Here is an 18,723-nt window from a genome sequence, read left to right on the forward strand (position 1 = left end):
ATAATCGGAAATGTTTCCAAAAGAAGAAATTCTGTACTAAATGGAGTTCAGCAAAAAAATGCAAGTTTTCCCCTTTGAAGTAATCTCAGATTTAAAGGTAATATACAACATTTGCAAACATCAACAAAACAAAAAGCTTCCAAAATATTATGAAAACCTTACTTGCCTTAAAGTGAATAACAGTCTCTAGCATCCTGTGAAATAATGGCACATGCAGTGCAGCCATTTTCAAGAAAAGTTGAATTTAATTTTTGTATCAATTTCTAAAGATTGTCGGCTGACCATCAATGGAAAAAACTGACTTTTTTTCAAAACAGTGCCCCAAATGTACCAAATTTAGTTAGTCCACATTTTGTTTGCAATCAGTCACACATCCGTGAATGGGTGCAAGCCAGCTAGGCTGGTTCCCTGACCTGACAATTCCCAGACGTCTATTAATTGCTCCGTTTCGTCTGCAGTAGGGTCAGGAACCAGACTACAGGAACAGCATTGTTTTCTTGGGTTTTTCCAGCACCTATGAACACAAACCTTTTAACAGGTCAGTGTAACAATGTTTGCTAAAAAAATACTAACCCCAAATCCATCCATTTCTAAAAAATTACAGCAAAGGCAAACGTTGTATATTCCCTTTATAGTGGGGGAGTGTGGACTAGTGGTTAGGGTTCAGGACTCATGATCACAGGGTCGGGGATTCAAATCCAGCCGCTGGCCATATATTGTGTCCTTGGGCAAGCCACTTCATCCCCACTTGCTCTCTCCACCCAGGAGTATAAATGGGTACCGGCATTAGCTGGGGAATAACCTGCAATGGACTAGCATCCCGTACAGGGGAAATTCTCAGTTGTTTCATGCTACTGAAACTGGAGATAAACGGTTGGGCCAGCCTGATGGGCCACATTGGCTCATAACAGACTTTACTACTATATTCCCTTTAAGACGAGCTCGGATGTTAAACAGTTACAGTCCTGGTCTCAAAATGAGAATAGCAAAACTGGGTTTGCCCAGTCGAGCTGGACCTGAAAGTGTCAGTGTAGGACATTATTTACGAGAGAAAATCAGTCAGTTAGTCAGTCAGTGACTCAGGCAGCCAGAGGGGAGTAAGACTGGTCCTTCAGGTCCAGCAAAACTAACTGTAGGTTTGTTTTTGAGAGAGGCAGACAGATTCCAGACTTGTTTTGTTTCTAAGATCCAGCCGAGTTGAAGAAGTCGATGAGGTTCTGCAGCTCGTAGTTATCCAGGACCTCTAGGAGCTGAGGCACTTTGGTCTTGACGTTGGATCCCTTGAACTTGAACTTGTCAATGAAAAGATCTGTGATCATTCCTGGAGAAGAAAAAAAGGAGAAAAAAATACAAATAATCAACGAGTTTGGTCGCAGTTGCTTGCTGCAGTATAGTTTCTGTCAAATGTTTTCTCCTAGAACTTATGAACATGCAAATCATACCCCACAAACAGTCCAGAATTTTGAGGTCCAATATGGGGGGGGGGGAGATAAACGTCCTTACTCAAAGCTGAGAAGCTGAATTGCGAAGGACGCGGCTACAACGTGGTCGAGCCGCAGGCATGTAAAGGCGCCTGTGGCAGCCGCCATACGACCCATGTATGACCATGGAGCACAGCCAGAGATCAAAAGTGTTGATTTTTGGCAGAGGGAGGAAAACGGGAGAACCCAGAGAAAAACCTCTGTGGCACAGGAGAGAATTGACAAACAACCCCACTCACCTATGGCCCGTGCTGGGAATCGAACCCAAGCCACAGAGGTGAGAGGCAAGCACTTAATGCACTAGCCACCCATGCCACCCATGTGCCAAAACAAGAGCCCATGCGTGGCCATGTCTGAATTTCTTGACTACGGCTAACATTAGCACTGGAGTATAGTGCAACTGGCTTCAGCCGCTAACATAGGCGCATGTGTCATTGCAAGCCGTAGGCAAGAAATTAAGTTGTGGCTTTCCCAGTATGTGTCCGATCTCATTTTGAGAAATTGACAATTGAGTCACCTTCAACCAAAGTGGGCCAAAGATAAGTTTATACATGTATTCCTTACCATACAATCTTTCTAGGTGGCACGGTTGTTTCTTGTACTCAGCCTGTAGTGTGCCCGCATCGCTCAGTATCTGCCGATACTCGGGGGACATGAACTCTAGATCACCCTCGTGGATCTGTAACTCCTGTGTGGAGAAAACAAACCATTGTCTCGTGTCAAACAGTTTGCATCTAGTGTCAAATAGTTTAATTGAGCTAGTTCAAGGTCATGTATTGCAACTTTTTATAATTAGGGAATAAATATGTGCTTGGCCAGTTTTAAACAAGTACATTTAAAACCGGCTCAGGGCATTTTCCGCGTCCAGGCACTGAGCTGGTTTTAAACATATTTGTTTAATACCGGCAAAGCACATATTTGTTGCCATTCATTACTACCTTTTGGTCAAACAGTCAAACAGGTCAACAATTATAAATTTCCAATTATTTTTTCAACAAATTCACTTCATGTGTTGCGAAAAAACCCTCCAGCACCCGATTTCACGAAGCGACGCGTCGCAACTCGAGTAACGACGTGTAACACGTCGCAACTCGCGACGCGTCGTATCTTCCATTTCACTAAAGTTGCGATGTGTTGAACGCGTCGTAAGTTCCTTGACAACGGCTTAAAACACGTCGCAAGTTACGACGTGTCTAGTGGTCATCGCAAAATAAGAAGAGTCATTTCTAAGCCAGTTTTATGCCACAAACATTACATTAACGAGATTATAATACCGAGGCAATGTGTGTAAAGTTGTAAATAGAAAATTCATTGAATAATTATGAATTAGACCGGAATATTAGAGTTGAAATTTCAAAGTAGCTATACAGTCCAATGAGAGCTTGTTTTCCTTCAAAATTGCATCACACGGCTGCCATTTTGTTTTACGTTTTAACAAATTTCGAGCCGAGATCCAACGACTCTTTGTTGAATATCAGACGACTATTTACTGTACGCTGACTAAAGACATAAAACAGTCACCGAGTTGTGCTATAAATACACCTACGACGCGTCGCACTTACGACGTGTTTAGTGAAATGGATCGCAGGACGCGTCACAGCTGCGATGCATCGTAGAGATGCGACGCGTCGCAGCGCTGCGATGCATCGTAAGTTACGAAGAGTTTGATGAAATCGGGTGCAGCTCTGTGCGAGTAGTACTAAAATCTCGTGCGAGTAGTACTAAAATCTCCTTATATGGAGATTGGTGCGACTGTGGCACGTACTGCGTGATGTGGCACGTACTGCGTGATGTGTCACAGAATGCAGCAGTGCAGTGTAGTGTGCATTTAGGGCTCTATGAAATACAGACTCACTGGTAGTATTGTGCATGTCTAAGTGAAGATAATTAGGAGAGTGTGGACAGGTCACGTGTGAAGAATATATAGAACAGTAAAAGACCAATAAAACAGTAAAAGGGACCAGATTTCATAGGAGTCCAAATTTCAAGTGACACCTGGAAAAAGTGTTTAAAAGCAGTTGGTGTTTTATCAACCGTTTAAAACCACCCACGTGACGGGCTCTCAACCAATAGGAATGGGTAAACTGTCTTAGGTATTTATGAATAACTTCTTATGGTGTTGTTGCTACACATGGCTGAGATTTTTTTTTAATATTCAGGAAGGCTCCAAAGAAACCATGACTATTAAGTTGAGGGTAAATAATGCCCTGAACATTAGCACGAATGATTTTTGTTAAATCTACCTTCAGTGCATCTATGAGTTGGACCTTCTTAGCAAGCAAGAGCTGATACTCTAGCTTGGGGTGTAGCCGCCTCAGCGTATCAGGGATAGAATCATCCTGGAGCTCATAGCTGATGTTCAGATTGATCTTGCGTTTGGTTGCCTCTTTGGTCAAGACGTCTTTCAGGATGGAGACGGTGGAGATGTTGTCCGAGCGGAAGATGCCCTCCCCTTTCCTGGAGGGAAAAAAAATTGCATACTTTGTTTTTGTACATTTACTTTAAAGGGACATTACGACCTGAAATCCCCGAAAATTTTATGTTTTGGATTGTTTACTTATCCTGTTTCAAAGGTCTGGTTGAAAGGGAACTAACCTAATGTCCTACCGTTTCCGAGATGCGGCGGACATTTTGTGGCATACACATACATATTTGCAGCAGTGTCAATTCAATGTATGTACACGATGTGTGTGTGACACATAATACTAACAGCACTAATACACAAATGTTGTTTCTCACACGTTCGCATAATATGATGCACTGGTGGAACACGTGCGGCAGGATTCACAACTAGCACCCAACAGAGTCAAAATGTTGACCCCCGAAATTCGTTCTCGCAAGAATAACACAAAAACGCAGAGCCACTCACCTGTACAGGCAGTCCAGCTGAGTGTCCAGAAACGTGGACAGGAAGTGAAAGTTGATGGAATCCCCCGGCGGGGTGCGTTCGGGGATCTCTGGTAGGCAAAAACAGACCCAGGAGTGGATCTCGGCCAGACTGAACTGACCGCTCAACTTCAGGGTGTTCATGGGCCTGTGTCCAAAAAAAGGAAAGACAATAGCTTCAGTTGAAACTTTTTAGTGGAGAGATTATGATTTAAAAAATTGGGCTCTTCATAGTACGGTTGCTGGATTTAATAGTAACCACTATTACGATGTATTGAATTCAGCAATTTCATACTAAGACTTCTCACTCACCTTGTGTCATCCAGCACATGTGTTCTCTGGTGTAAGGACAGCGGTTTGATCTTGTACTGTCTGACTTGGCAGGTCTTGGGCTGCAGTCGTGGGGTGATGTAGGCCTGAAGGGTCCCGTACTGGCCCTCGATGGACCGCACCTTAAGCTCCAGGCGGGTGGTGTTGGCTTGGCAGCGATACGTGGCCAACAGAAAGTTGCCATTCTAAACAATGGGAAAAATTGTCAAAGTGACATATGGAGTTTGGCAAAACTACAAATCTCAAAAGTGAAGATTTTTGGCACAGTTAGGTGGCACTTATAAAGAGCACGCTTAGAACATAACTTTTCAAACAATGAGACCGAATCTAATGAAGTAAGATTCAAAAGCATCCGTTTTTTCCAGTTTTTCATTGCATGAGAAAGAGCACACTTGGCATTTCGTTTTGATGTAACACTCGGTTATACAGGGTGGTAACAAACAAACGCAACCTCATACTTCAACTATTCAGAGACCTACACTGTTGATATAAATGGATAGGAAATTTTGTTGGAAGGGAAATGATACCAAGAACTCCCGAACGGTCCAGTAGTTTCAAGGCAACAACTGCAAGTGCATTTCTATACTGGTCTCGTGCTGGTCTCTGCCCAAAATTCCGAGAACAGTAGGCGTGAGACCAAGACCAGCCTTTTCTTCCAAGACCATGCGTGGTCGAGACCGAGAACACGTTCAAACTTGTCTCGAGACTGGTCTCAAGACCAAGACTAGTCTCAACGGCTACAACACAGGCGTTTACCTACCTCAGTATCGCATGCGCTGTAGCTAACCACAGCCGAGTTCTTATCCACGTCCAGCAGGTCAATGGGCACGTCGCTCTGCAGCAGCACGTTGTCTATGGCCACCTGCACCTCAATACTGAGCGTGTAGCTGGCATCGTCACGGTTCAGCGAGAAGCGGTCGTTGATGTTGAAGTACGGCACGGCCGAGATGGCTTTGGTGTTCATGGCAGAGTAGTGGTACTTCTCTCGCTCCTGGATCACACGGCGTTGGAGACCCTCCAGCTCAGCTCTAGAAATGAGAGAAACCAGACCAGATAAACTTACCAGGGTAAAGCGTTAGCTGTTGCCAGTGTTCTAGTTGTGTCATTTTTTATCTGACTGCCCACAAACCTTAAGCGTCTTTGCGTGGATGCATGACACACCATGGCCAAGCATCTGTTTAACTGCTCATCGCAAAAACATTCACAGCAAACTTGCCGCTATCAATATGTTGGCAATTTTTTGCAAATACACTGTGCGAATACTTGCTGTGACGTAACAAAATGTGTATTCATGTTCACTTTCGCGTCAAAGTATGAAGTAGTCCTTTAACATGAATCTTAAAAGATTTCTGGCGAGTCTTACTTGAGGCTGGAGATCTTATTCTGCGTATCCTGGCTGACCTTGACCTTGTCTCCAGGCCCCGCCTCTTTAAGGGGCGGTTCTGTGCTTAGACCCTGGATCCAACCTGTAAACAAAATGTGGCAAAACAAGCAAAAATGTACCTTACATTACAAGTCCAATAATGGAGGGGAAAAAAAAAACAGACAAACTGCCATCACAGTCCATCCATCAGTTCACTGAAAGCAAATTTTTAGTTTACTGAAGATCGTTTGGCGACTTCAAAGATTTGAGGAGTGACGGGGGATAACTGACCTGCATATGTGCAAGCCACCACCTCATCATAGCCTGGGGTGGCCACCGTACCTCCCTGGATGGAACTGATGCTTTCACTTAGCGTCTGCCAAAAAAAGGGGAAATTTGATGGAAAACAGGTAGAATGTTGAATCTTGACAGCTGTACTAAATGACGAAGAATATATTCATTTTTGGGGGTATTGTCTTCCCCTGAAAATATACACTGACTAGATGTGTGGAGATGTGACCAAAGTAGAGTTATCACAGGTATGGGACGAAATGTAAAATAGGCCTTAACTGAAACTAATATTAGGCTTGGCCTTCGCCAATGTCAATAGCAAAACCCAATATTGATATTATTATTTTTTACCTACAGTTTGCACGCTTGTAAGATTACATTACAATTTTGTAGCGTTTTAGTTGAGTCAATCACAAGTCCTCACAAGTCAAAAGCAGGTCCTCCAGTCAACTCACAAGCCCTTCAAATGAAATGTTATAAAATGATTCTTCTGAAATTCAATATTAGGTTTTGCCCTTCATCGACGTATAAACACTTGTATACTCAGTGTGTTACCTCCCGAGTGAAAGTTGGAAAAAATCACTCGGGTGGGACTCGCACCCACGACCTCCTGCTTACTCTGATGGGCAAAACCTAATATTGAATGTACATCATCCCGACGCAAATTCCATCTTATGAAACCTTCTGGTATTTTTCGTCCCTTTTACTTGTGACCCTACCTGTATATTGCCTTTTGATTTAGAATTTTGACTAGTCACCGGACCTGTGATGGACTTGAGATAGGCTCAACTACAACAATGCAATTTTGTTTATACACAATTGTCTTGGGTAATTCAGAGTCTTACACAGGTTTATTATACATTGTAAACATTTCAAGGCAAGTACCTGACTGAATCTCAGGACAGGTTCATCGGATTCGTCATAGCCGTACACCTCAACCAGACCATCGTCCCTCCCCACCAACAAATCGGCAATTCCGTCCGCCGTGATGTCATAGTTGTCCAGGCACAGGACGCCCCCACTGCGCTTCTCATTTGGAATCTCCCACTTGTGATTTGGGGCAGATCTGTGAAAAGACCAAGAAGAGATGTTATAACAAAATAGTCTCAAAGGTCAAGATTTTATTGAATTGACTACTAACAACAATACTCCTTGAAACTTCTCCGCTTATTGTACATTGAAGTCAGCCAAATTTCCTAACAGAAAATTCAGTACCCTAGATTTCAGTACTCCTCTGAAAGGAGGAAAGCGATTGCTGTAAAGTAGCTTGCCTATGAACACAAGCATTTGCCCTGATTTTCACAGCCTTTTTACCTGCCAAGTTGAACCAATCCTATCTTGCCATCTGATGTGCCATACAGAACTTCCTCACCATCCTCACCTATATGACAAGAGACACAGACACAAATTATCACATTTACAGAAACATTTTGCCCCCAAAAAGTAGCAAAATAATACTGTGGCTTCTGAACCCTAAAGCTACAAAATACTACCGAGTAGAAACCTGTAGTATGCATTTCTTTCCATACAAGTGTGCACAACACATGTAGTATTCTGTGGTATTTGGTACTTGACCCCAAAAGAGCCTTTAGGGGGTTAGGGCTAATGTCTTCAAAGTTATCGTACTTAAATATTAAAAGGAAAAATGTACACAGATCTAAAGTTCAGGCAAATGAAAACCCCTTTACGAAAAATGGTACCTACCCCCTTCATCAGCAAACAGGCACAGTGTCTGCGGGGGGCCAGCCACCTCCACTTCATACAGTAGGTTGGATGCATCCAGCACCCTCAGGACCCGGTCCTGGCAGGCCAGGACGGGCGTGACCTCTTTGACCCTGCCCAGCGGCAGGCAGACGATGTCGTTGATGCGGTCGCTGCAGAGGTAGTAGTTCTCGTCCTTGCAGTCCACATAATGGTTGAAGATGTAGTTGCCTCCAAGGAAGAGATGGCTGCCGCTGACCCACCTACGATCACGGTAAAGGACCAAATCAAAATGAATGCTTAAAAGACAAGGTGATCCGCAGATCGCACGCGTTGCCTTTTTTTCGCAGTCAATCCCTCTATGTTTTGTGTTCTTAAAAAAAAAAGTCAAATTTTGTGCATTTTCAAACAATGACCTCTAATGACCCCTACATGACCTTTGACCTCAGTAATCCGATGAAGAATTACGTATTCCCACCCAAGGGTCACTGCATCTAAGTTTCATCAAAATCCACGAAAGCATGTAGAAGTTGTACCTTTTTTTTTCACAAACTTAACCTTAACTTTAACATACATACAGGGATATGGTCATACAGAATTTAGGACCAGTATTGTGGTAAGTGTCCCCAAAACTTTGTTTAGGCGACACAAAAAAAGATACTGAAAATGTATAGAGAGTGAGATCACAGAATTAAAAAATGACATTTAAATATCATTGGAAAGTGCAACAAGAGACTGTTCTTATAAAGGTTTCTTCCAGTTATAGATAAATTATAGGTTATTTTAGACAGGGTGAAAAAACTCCTTATTTTTGTTGGCACCTTCTTTTTGTTTTAAACAAAAATAAGGTGCACACTTTTACTCAACCGTAACTTTCACGTGCTAATAATAAAATAGAAAATGGTGCTCAAAACTGTCTCAAATTAAAACCACAGGCTGTCGGATATAACATCAAAACAGCCAGGCCAAATTTCCATCTTACATTGTCTTGATGCTCTCGGTCAGGTTGGTGTCGAAGCCCAAGAACTGTTTGCCCTTCTTGGTGAAGCCTTTGACCTCTGACCCGGAGGTGATGAAGATCTTGTCCGGGATCATGCCCAGGGCCCCGCCCAGCTCCAACCGGTTGATCTTAGGGCCAGGGAGAGTCTTGAACGCACTCTGGTGAGAGAATAAAAAGATGGATAAAGATGGTTTTAAGCCACTTCCATACCCATCTGTGTCATTGAAAAGCAATAGCCATTTCAGACATGGCTGAGGCTTTTTTTGCTTTTGGACTAACCACTGGTTCCCGTTTCTTCATGTTGAAGCACTGCAGGACACCGGTCTGATCGGCTACGGCTACACGCTGGGCTGCCTTGGCTTTCTTCTCCGGCAGCAGCCGCATGCTGCGAGGGGAGGTGACCCCAACCTGGCAAAATGAGATATGAACACAAATTAGCTGCTGCAAAACTGCATACATTATAATATAATGTTCATTATCATCATCATCATCATACGAGAGGTTGTCATCAACGTCAACCGACGCCTTCTCGAAAGACTCTAATGGTTGCATTCCATGCATCCTGGTCCAGCATCAGCATCCTCAGCTCAGTGGTATCTTGTTGTGCTGTGTCCCTCTTCAACTGGTCGACAAAAAATAGTCTCCCCCTGCCCCTGCTCCTAGCTGCATCGACAGGTTCCCACAGTACTAGCGGGCTTGCAGCTAGCTCTAGAGGATGCACACAGTGGCCTGCCAGCCTCATCCTCAGCTCCCTGACCTTAGCAGAAGCTCTGGGCAAGGCGTCGTAAACCTTGATGTTGGCACATGGTCTTTCCAACTGCCGTTTGGAGCCATCTGTAGAATTCGCGTGTAGATGCCGTCTAGCGCTCTCTTGTGCTTGGCTGTCATTGTCCACGTCTCAGCTCCATATTGAAGTACAGACTCAACTGTAGCCACGAACAGACGTCTCTTGATGTCGTCGATGAGACCAGCTCTCCATACTCGATTCATACCATGAAGGGCCTTATGGAGCTTATTGTTTCATTCATATTGTTGAATTCAGAGGCCTTCATTATTTAATTTATAGTTTGATTGATATGTAATAGGCCTACTATTTGTTTGAAATGAACAATCTTGATTTCTGTACCAACCTGGATATAGTCAGCCCGGTGTAGATTTAATTCCATCATCTTGGCAGCACGTTATCCAGCAGACTACAGCATAAGAAACCACAGTCTACTTCCCAAGCATGCCAAGGAGTTTAGTTTGCTTTGAAAAAGCAAAACAACCACCTGTACAATTTGGGCAAATAATTTATGTAATCAAAAGTTTATATTAAGGTTCAAGTAAAACTAAAAGGGTATGTATTCTCATAGACAATCCGTTATCACAAAAACCTGAATCTAGGACCATAAACATAATATTGTAGTTTTTGTACAATTTTTTTCATTGTTTAACTTTAACTTAGGAATCGAGTCCCGGCATGCCATAGACTTTGTAAAAAATTGTAGGCTACGAGACCAACTCACCAAAGTGGCATCAGGATACTACATTTTCCCTGGCTGTTAATGGCTAGTGTCATGTCTGTTCTTATCTAAAAACCTTTAAAGCAAAATGTTGTCCCGAATAAATATGATCTCAAAATAATCGCAATTTTCACGAAACAGATGCAGTGGCATTTCATGATGAAGGAAAACTAAACTAAAAGCCCCGAAACCACTTGTTAATTTCTCATCATCAATCAATATACTAGCAATATTTCATTATCGTTTATTTCAGGTGCACGATATTTCAGCTACACAATTAGAAAAAAAGTCCCAATTGATATAATTACCTCCCTTTTACTCGGTTGTTACGGACGCTTTTCGCGATCAGCTTGACAGAAAATTTCCTGTGGAATGTGTGATAGCGCCACCAAGCGTCAAAGGAGATTCGCGCCGGCGCGCCTTGAATACAAAAGCCTGCACACAAGCATGACATGTTGGTTGTTCTTGTGGCCCCTTCTATGTCCAGAGAAATCGATAATCAAGTCAGAATGGATGGAGCAAGGTTGGACGATTTAATTCTGAAACTGTACGATGTGGAGGCTGTCAAATTTGGCTCCTTCACGCTGAAAAGTGGCATTCAGTCGCCTGTCTATTTCGACCTGAGAGTCATGGTTTCCTATCCTGAAATAATGGTAAGTAAAGCAAGGGCAGTGACCTGGTGACATGACACTCAGTGACAGTGTATCACTCACTGACACTGACAGTGACATTGACATGATTGACAGTGTTGACTGTTGTAGTCGAATACTTTTTTTCCGAGCAGGGCGACCGTAAGGACTAAAGGCAAAATTCTGTTTCTGACGCTGCTTTTTTCTTCATATATCATCTCAATGAAGGTCAGTAAGTGCAAAAATGATGATACATGAATCTGGGACTGAGAAATATTTCCAATTTTGTTAAGAAATACTTTAAAAAATTTCTTGACTCTCCATAGACTTTGTACACAATCGCTGAGGCCGAGGTAGCGTCAGGTTGCAACATTCTTTCCCATCTGTCATGTCTGTATATGAGTATAAGCATAAGTGTTTATAATTAGCCCAGGTTGGACTCCGTTGTGTACTATCGTATTGCAATGAAGACGTCGTCCAACCTGGGCTAGTGTATAATGTATTTTGCGTAAGAATAGGTGATTTAGCAGATTTTTGAAGTGAATCTAGGGAAAGAATGTTGCAACCTGACGCTGCTTTTTTCTTCATATATCTTCTCAATGAAGGTCAGTCATTGCAAAAATGATAAGACATGAATCTGGGACTGAGAAACTTTTCCAATTTTGTTAGGAAATACTAAGAAAATGTTCTTGACTCTCCATAGACTTTGTACACAACTGCTGAAGTAGCGTCAGGTTGCAACATTCTTTCCTAAACTACAGGATTGGGGTCCAAAACTTACAGGATTACCAAAAACAGGAATATAATTGTTACAAGATCTGATTACTTTTTTATGAATACTTTTTGAATACCTCATTTAAACTATCTATGAATTTGTAATGCCTGTAAATTTGTGTAACAATTAATATTTAATTGTAATAATTTTTCCTGGCTTAGGAGCAAGGTTACATTCATATGTATGTTTTACTGTTAAGACTAAGAGAGATTGTTCTAATTTATATTCTTGTCGTATTTTGGTAGGCTGAGGTGTCTGAGTTACTGTGGGAGGCATCGGTTGAGAGCAAAGCTGACTTCAGTGTCGTGTGTGGTGTGCCTTACACGGCCTTGCCATTGGCAACGGTAAGTCACCGTTACAGGATTCAGGAATCATTTGGGAAATGTATTGAAAAAAATTTGGGAATATTTATTTTATCTGTCATTTTGTCTAATTTAATTTTTTGGGCGGCAAACTTTACAGTTGATGGCAGTGAACCACAATAAACCGATGGTAATACGACGCAAAGAAGCAAAGGATTATGGGACTAGGAAAATGATAGAGGGCGCTTTCCAGCCTGGGGACCACTGCCTGATTGTGGAGGACGTCGTCACTAGTGGCGGCAGTGTTATGGAAACAGCACAGGTATGGTAGTCCTCCATTAACAAATACTTTAAGACAATAGCTCTACCTCCTAAAGGACACCTTAGTAATTAGCACAGGCATTGTAGCAACTATCCCAAAATCCCAAAACCTCCCAATTGTTACAGTACAAGATATTGGACTTAGGACTGCTGTCTGAACAATCACAGACAGTCAAAAACAATCCTCTTCCCCTGCCATGTCTTTTACACAGGCTAGTCACCAACAGTCAGATCATGTTTCAAGCAGGCTCTCTGACTAGTCCAATTCAGTCAACAGACAAAAGCAGGCATTAAGTTGGCACAGCTGGCTTATCAACCACCTACAGTCAAGTTACATAAACAGTCACAGCCAGTCAATTCTGCTTTATGTAGACTGGGCCCCGCTCTTAACTGTTGGAAGCAGTCACTTGATTGATTTTGACTGAAAGGACAACTTTGCGCAGAGTGTATGTTTGCATAGGAGGGATAACGAACACAAAGCTGTAACTATCTCGATTCCATTAAAATCTATACACAGATTTGTTTCAATTATACTATAGTTTCATTAATCATTGATTCTCATTCTTCTTCCCAGTCTCTCAGTGCTGTTGGCATGAAAGTGAAGAATGCTGTGGTTTTGTTGGATCGAGGGCAAGGAGGAAAGAACAGATTGGAACAGCGAGGCATACACTTACAAAGGTATGATAGGAATTGGATACCTGCGAAAAGAGTATGACATGTTCTCGACAATCTTCAAAACTGGAGAAAAAAATTGTGGGAAAATGGGAAAATGTGAAACATCCGTTGTAAACAATGCCTAAAATAATACTGTGACCATTTCTAGCAAACCTATAAGTGTTCTCTTCTGTTTCTCTTTATTTTGTCAGCGTCGTAACCTTACCCAAGGTTCTCCAAGTCCTAGAGGATCATGGGAAATTGGAAGCCGAGGTGGTTGCTGCTGTGAAGCAGTTTATCGTCGACAACACCTTCCCTGACGAAGCAAAGGTCGCGTCCCCTGAGAAGCCATCCGATGCAAAGAGGCCTCGACTGGTACAATTTATGTTCTCTTCTTTTTGTTCCATCTGATATATTTACGTTTTTCAACCTCCAACCCTACTTTGCTGTTTTCAACCATATGTACACTTGTCCTGATTTTGTATCATTAGTCTCGCTATGAACAGCGGGCCGAGTTGTGCCAGCATCCGGTTGCCAAGCAACTGTTTACCATCATGGCCGCCAAGCAGACCAACCTTGCCGTCTCTGCTGACCTCGCATCTTGTCAGCAAGTTCTTGAGGTTAGAAGAATAAGTAAATCCTTAAATCCCTATTTTCTAATATATTTCACTGGAAACTTTAACCCTAACCCCCTAGGCCCTCTGGCTAGGATGCAACCTCAATCCTGCAACTGCCTCCAAGAAAAAAATTCGATTCAGCCTCCATCCTCCAAACCATCTGTTATTTCGTGAATTTAGTCTGTGGAGGGTGACCACTACCTCAATCCTCCAAAATCTTCTGCCAATTACTGCTATGGTTGAGGCAGTGCGAATGGCATTTAGAAGCAGTGCAGATGAAATACAAGAAAAACACAGGGCTCGTTTATGCATGGCTGAACATAACCAATGCAGGATATGGCCTACTGGCTTGACATAATGCATCCTCCACAAATATGCGATACATCTTTGCCATTCATCCTCAATCCTCTAAAATCATCCAAAACCGGCAGGAGGATTGAGGAGGGTTTGGTTAATGTGGCCCATCATGAGAGGGTTATGAGTTTGAATTCAGCTACGTGTCCTTGGGCAATCCACTTAACGCCAATTTCTGTTCTTCGTCTCCAGTATAAATGAGTACGTACCTGTACTAGTTTAAGTAACATGCAGTACACTGGCATTCCATCCAAGGCAAAGTGAAATAATCTGAATCATTTTATGCCAAGAAAACTGAAGATATGGGCTCTGTGCGCCAACAAAAGAGGGCGCCCTTTTACCTAGCAACAACATCCCATGGGCGGGACACATACATTTTGCTGGTTGACGCGCACGCACCGTTCCTTGTGTGTGACTCACGTACACCAGAGGATTTGTACTATGTACACGCAGTGGCCGCGCGGCAAAATATTGCAGTTGGGCAAGATGGCGTCTTTCGGTTACCCCCAACTGTACCTTCTTTGCCGGTGAGGGGGTACTTGTGAACGGAGCGGATACAGAGGCCTAGGATCCATACTAACTCAAGACAGACTTTCTTTTACAAGTTTTCGTGCTGATCTTTTTTCAGCTTGCAGACAAAGTCGGTCCCTACATCTGCCTCCTCAAGACGCACATTGATATCCTGGAGGATTTCTCTGCCGAGTTTGTGACATTGTTGACGGCCCTCGCCAGTAAACATAACTTCCTGATATTTGAGGATAGGTGAGTACGAGAATCCATTCAAATATTTCAAGGCCTCTCATAAAACCAGGGAAGATATAACGCTTAGTTTTACAATTCTTCATAAGTTGGTTCAACTTTTATTGACCGAAGTCTTGTGCCGACTTGCCCATTCGTTTCTCAGGAAATTTGCAGACATCGGTAACACCGTCAAGCACCAGTATGGTTCCGGACTCTACAAGATCGCCGACTGGGCACACATCACCAATGCCCACGCTGTGCCCGGTGCCGGGGTGGTACAGGGATTGAAAGAAGTGGGCGGGGCAAAAGGGAGGGCGTGTCTCCTCATCGGCCAGATGAGCTCGGCAGGAAACCTAGCAACTGGAGAATACACACAATGTACGATTTTTTACATATTTGTATATATACCTCTTCAATTGTTAGAATGTATACTTGTCTGACTGCGTATAGTATTGAAATTACGCAGAGTTAAATTAAATATAATTTTATTTGTTGATAAAAGATATTTTTATTACTGATTTAAATGAACAAATGTGATTTTCATTTTTGTCATGAATGGCATCTGTATTACCTAAAGTTTCAGGGCTCGTTCACAGCAATATTGATTTTGATTAATAAAGTGGGGAAAAAACTCAAAATCTACAACAGAGTCAGCTGTTTCAAAGCCTGTTTTCTCACTGACTTGTGCAATTAAAACGCCAAGAAAGTAATAAATATGCAAATTTGTCATATCACCAGAACAGGAGAGGATATTGAGCTATATTATTTACCAAATGAAAGCTTACGTTGTGGGCTTTCCAACCATTTATATAACTCAATTTCATTTAATTGCGACATAAAATACATTTTTTTTGTAGAGCGGGTTACATATGCACAATAAATGAACAGGTGTGATTCGAATAAATTGAATTAAGTCTAACTGGATTTATTGTAATATTGACTCATCCAGACAATTGTATCCATTTTTCCCCACAGCAACCGTAAAGATGGCGGAGGATAATGCAGACTTTGTGATTGGGTTTATATGCACGTCGGCACTGTCATCGGATCCAAAATTCATTCACATGACTCCCGGTAAAATAAACTAATATTTTCCCCATATTTCTTCTTTATATTTGAGAGACTTTGTTCTCATGTATACTGTATTGTTTGTTGTTTTTTTCCGTTAATGGCCCAGGGTGTTTCTCCCCTTTTTTTTCAAAAAAAAGCAAACAATAAACCCTAACCCTGAATTTTGCCAACTTTTTCATTATTTTAATTAAAGGATTTTAAGACTGACCTTCCCTTTTAAGATTGACATGAGGCCTGTTCCAATTTTGGTTAAATAAAACAGATTGTGCCATTTGTGTACAGTCTAAGAATAAGAAACTTCCCGACAAACACACGACCCTCCAGTGCAAACAGACACTCTGTGGGAACTTGTTCTTTTAGTCAAAATCAGCCAGTGACTGTTTTTTAACTGTTACGAGCTCCCAGCCTACATAATGCAGGATTGACTGGCTGTGACTGTTTATGTAACTTGATACAGCTATGCTTTGACTGTAGGTGTTTGATAAGCCAGCTGTGCCTACCAGTTGCCTGCTTTTGTCTGTTGACTGAAGTTGACTCGTCACAGTGCTTGCTTGAAATATGGTGAAAGACCTGTGAAAAAGACATGGCAGGGGAAGTGGATTGATTATTTGACTGTCTTTGACTGTTCAGACAGCAGGAGGGTTAATGGTTGCATTTTAATTCTTTGTGATCCAGGTGTGAAACTTGCCGAGGGAACTGATGCCTTGGGCCAGCAGTATTTGACCCCTGAAAAGGTCATCGCTAAGCAAGGCAGTGACATCATCATTGTGGGCAGGGGAATTTACCAGGTGAGCAGCAATGACCGCTGTTCTTCTCATGCACCCAACCACTATTCTTTTCATGCCCCAGTACCACCCCATACTGCCCTGCCTGTTACTCCACGTATCATCCCAAGCACTATATGTCAGAAGTACCTTACCGACCCGGCCCTGTACAATTTTCTGAATTCATCAGCGAATAAGAACAATGTAATATACTAACTTAGAGGTAATATACATGTACAACAAATTATTATCAAATACTTTTCTTGACTCTTGGTGAATAAATGTATCTTGCATCCTATGAAATAACAGCACCTGGTGTGCTGTCATTTTCAAGAAGAGTGGAATTTTTGCATCAATTTCCAACAATGGTCGGCCGACCATCGCTGGAATAAATCTGACTGTTTTCAAATACTGCCCCCAATTTACCAAACCTAGTCAGTCCACATTTTCTTTGCAATGGGTTACACATCCGTGAATGGGTACAAGCCAGCTAGTCTGGTTCCCTGACCCGACAAATCCCCAACGTCTATAAATTGCTCCGAACAGAATTTGTTTTCTTGGTTTTTCCAGCATTTATGAACACAAAACTTTAAACAGGTCGGTGTAACAATATTTGCTGTGTTTCTTTGCAGGCTGCAGACCCAGTAGCAGCTGCCAAGGCTTATCAGGAGGCTGGCTACGCTGCTTACATGAGTCTAGAGTCTTGAAGGTAGAAAAACAAACGGCTGCCAAAACTGTAACTTCTCTGAGAAGAAGCTCTTAATCTGCTGAGATTTGAGGCCAAGGAAACATTCAAGACCACTCTTGACTGTGAGCAGCTCAGTTATGATGTGAAGGAACGGTAGATGGTCAACTCACGAAAAGCTAGTGGAGGAATACAGCACATAGGTTCTTTCAAAAGTCCACAATTATTTTTTTTTTTAAATATTGGGTATGTTTTTTGCCCAGGCTTTGGATATTATTTCCTATTGAGAGTAAAAGCGCGTTTTTCTCCTCAATATTGTGGACAATGTTTTGGATGCCAGGATACCATAGCGAGTCTGGATTCATCTTTCCACTTGCGTCCCGGTTTTATTCAAATTTTCAAAAATTACTGAAATATTCGTAATACAGTAAGCAGGCATGCAACCTTTCCTCGGATCCGCTGATTTCCTCGTTTTTTTTACTTCTCATGAATGCCATTACAAATTGAAAAATACTGTACAAAGTCTTGATGTGTGGTTTGGAATTTCCTCGTTTTTGTCTAAATTCCGAGTTGCATGCTTGAGTAAGTCTCTGTACTGATGACGTCACACTTTGTTTACGTGTGCGCTTTTTTTATGGGGCTACGAAACCGTCGTTCCCACCAGGCTTCCATAAGAATGCACACATGTAAACAGAGCCTGGTGTCATCAGTACAGAGGCTTGCTGAAAAGGTTACCATCTGAAAGATGTGCAAAATGTAGTTTTAGTTTTCTTTTTTGTTCTCTCAGAAAGGCTTAATTAGAGAAATTCGGAATGCCAAGAATTCTTCAAATCATTGTTTTGGGGTACGTTTAATTAAACACATGGTATCTATGTACCAGATATAACTGATGTATTTTAGTCTGTGTTTCATTCTGTATTGGGTTTTATTATTATGACAAAAAGATTTTCATGATTTGATTGTGATCCTAATTAAAAGACAGAGAATAACATGACATTGCAATACTCAATTGAAATGGTGCCAATGCACACAACTTATTTTTGTCCCCAAGGACAATTTTTGCTATAAACTACCCCTTAAAGAGGAAATTATACAAACCTGTAAAATGAGCAATTTCCTATTTTTGTTTGTTAAATCTGACACGCAACATACCGGTAAATTCATAGTACAATCAACTCTCATTAACTTAATACAAACTCTGTTAGTACAAATTCTGAGTATAAAAAATTAATCATAGCAACCAAGAGCGTGTG

General features: G+C 41.9%; 2 protein-coding genes across 2 annotated transcripts; one reads left to right on the plus strand and one right to left on the minus strand.

The window, feature by feature from the left end:
- Positions 1–845: 845 nt before the first annotated feature.
- On the minus strand, positions 846–10,975 carry LOC119727772 (Bardet-Biedl syndrome 7 protein homolog). The gene is made up of 15 exons (XM_038199830.1): positions 10,866–10,975; positions 10,183–10,323; positions 9,332–9,460; positions 9,035–9,210; positions 8,056–8,315; positions 7,666–7,732; positions 7,237–7,417; positions 6,352–6,436; positions 6,061–6,163; positions 5,458–5,725; positions 4,680–4,882; positions 4,351–4,515; positions 3,725–3,938; positions 2,046–2,169; positions 846–1,321 (listed from the first exon to the last, which is right to left on the minus strand). The coding sequence occupies exons 2-15, from the start codon at positions 10,219–10,221 to the stop codon at positions 1,182–1,184; spliced, it is 2,154 nt and encodes a 717-aa protein (XP_038055758.1). The 5' UTR covers positions 10,222–10,323; positions 10,866–10,975; the 3' UTR covers positions 846–1,181.
- LOC119727774 (uridine 5'-monophosphate synthase-like) lies at positions 10,971–18,464 on the plus strand. Its single transcript, XM_038199832.1, has 11 exons — positions 10,971–11,210; positions 12,207–12,305; positions 12,424–12,585; positions 13,159–13,262; positions 13,451–13,613; positions 13,730–13,858; positions 14,838–14,971; positions 15,114–15,328; positions 15,926–16,024; positions 16,697–16,809; positions 17,418–18,464. Exons 1-11 carry the CDS (start codon positions 11,010–11,012, stop codon positions 17,490–17,492), a joined length of 1,494 nt encoding a protein of 497 aa, XP_038055760.1. The 5' UTR covers positions 10,971–11,009; the 3' UTR covers positions 17,493–18,464.
- The last annotated feature ends 259 nt before the right edge of the window (positions 18,465–18,723 follow it).

This window comes from Patiria miniata, unplaced genomic scaffold, assembly GCF_015706575.1.
Source record: "Patiria miniata isolate m_02_andy unplaced genomic scaffold, ASM1570657v1 HiC_scaffold_20, whole genome shotgun sequence".
Lineage (NCBI taxonomy): Eukaryota > Metazoa > Echinodermata > Asteroidea > Valvatida > Asterinidae > Patiria > Patiria miniata.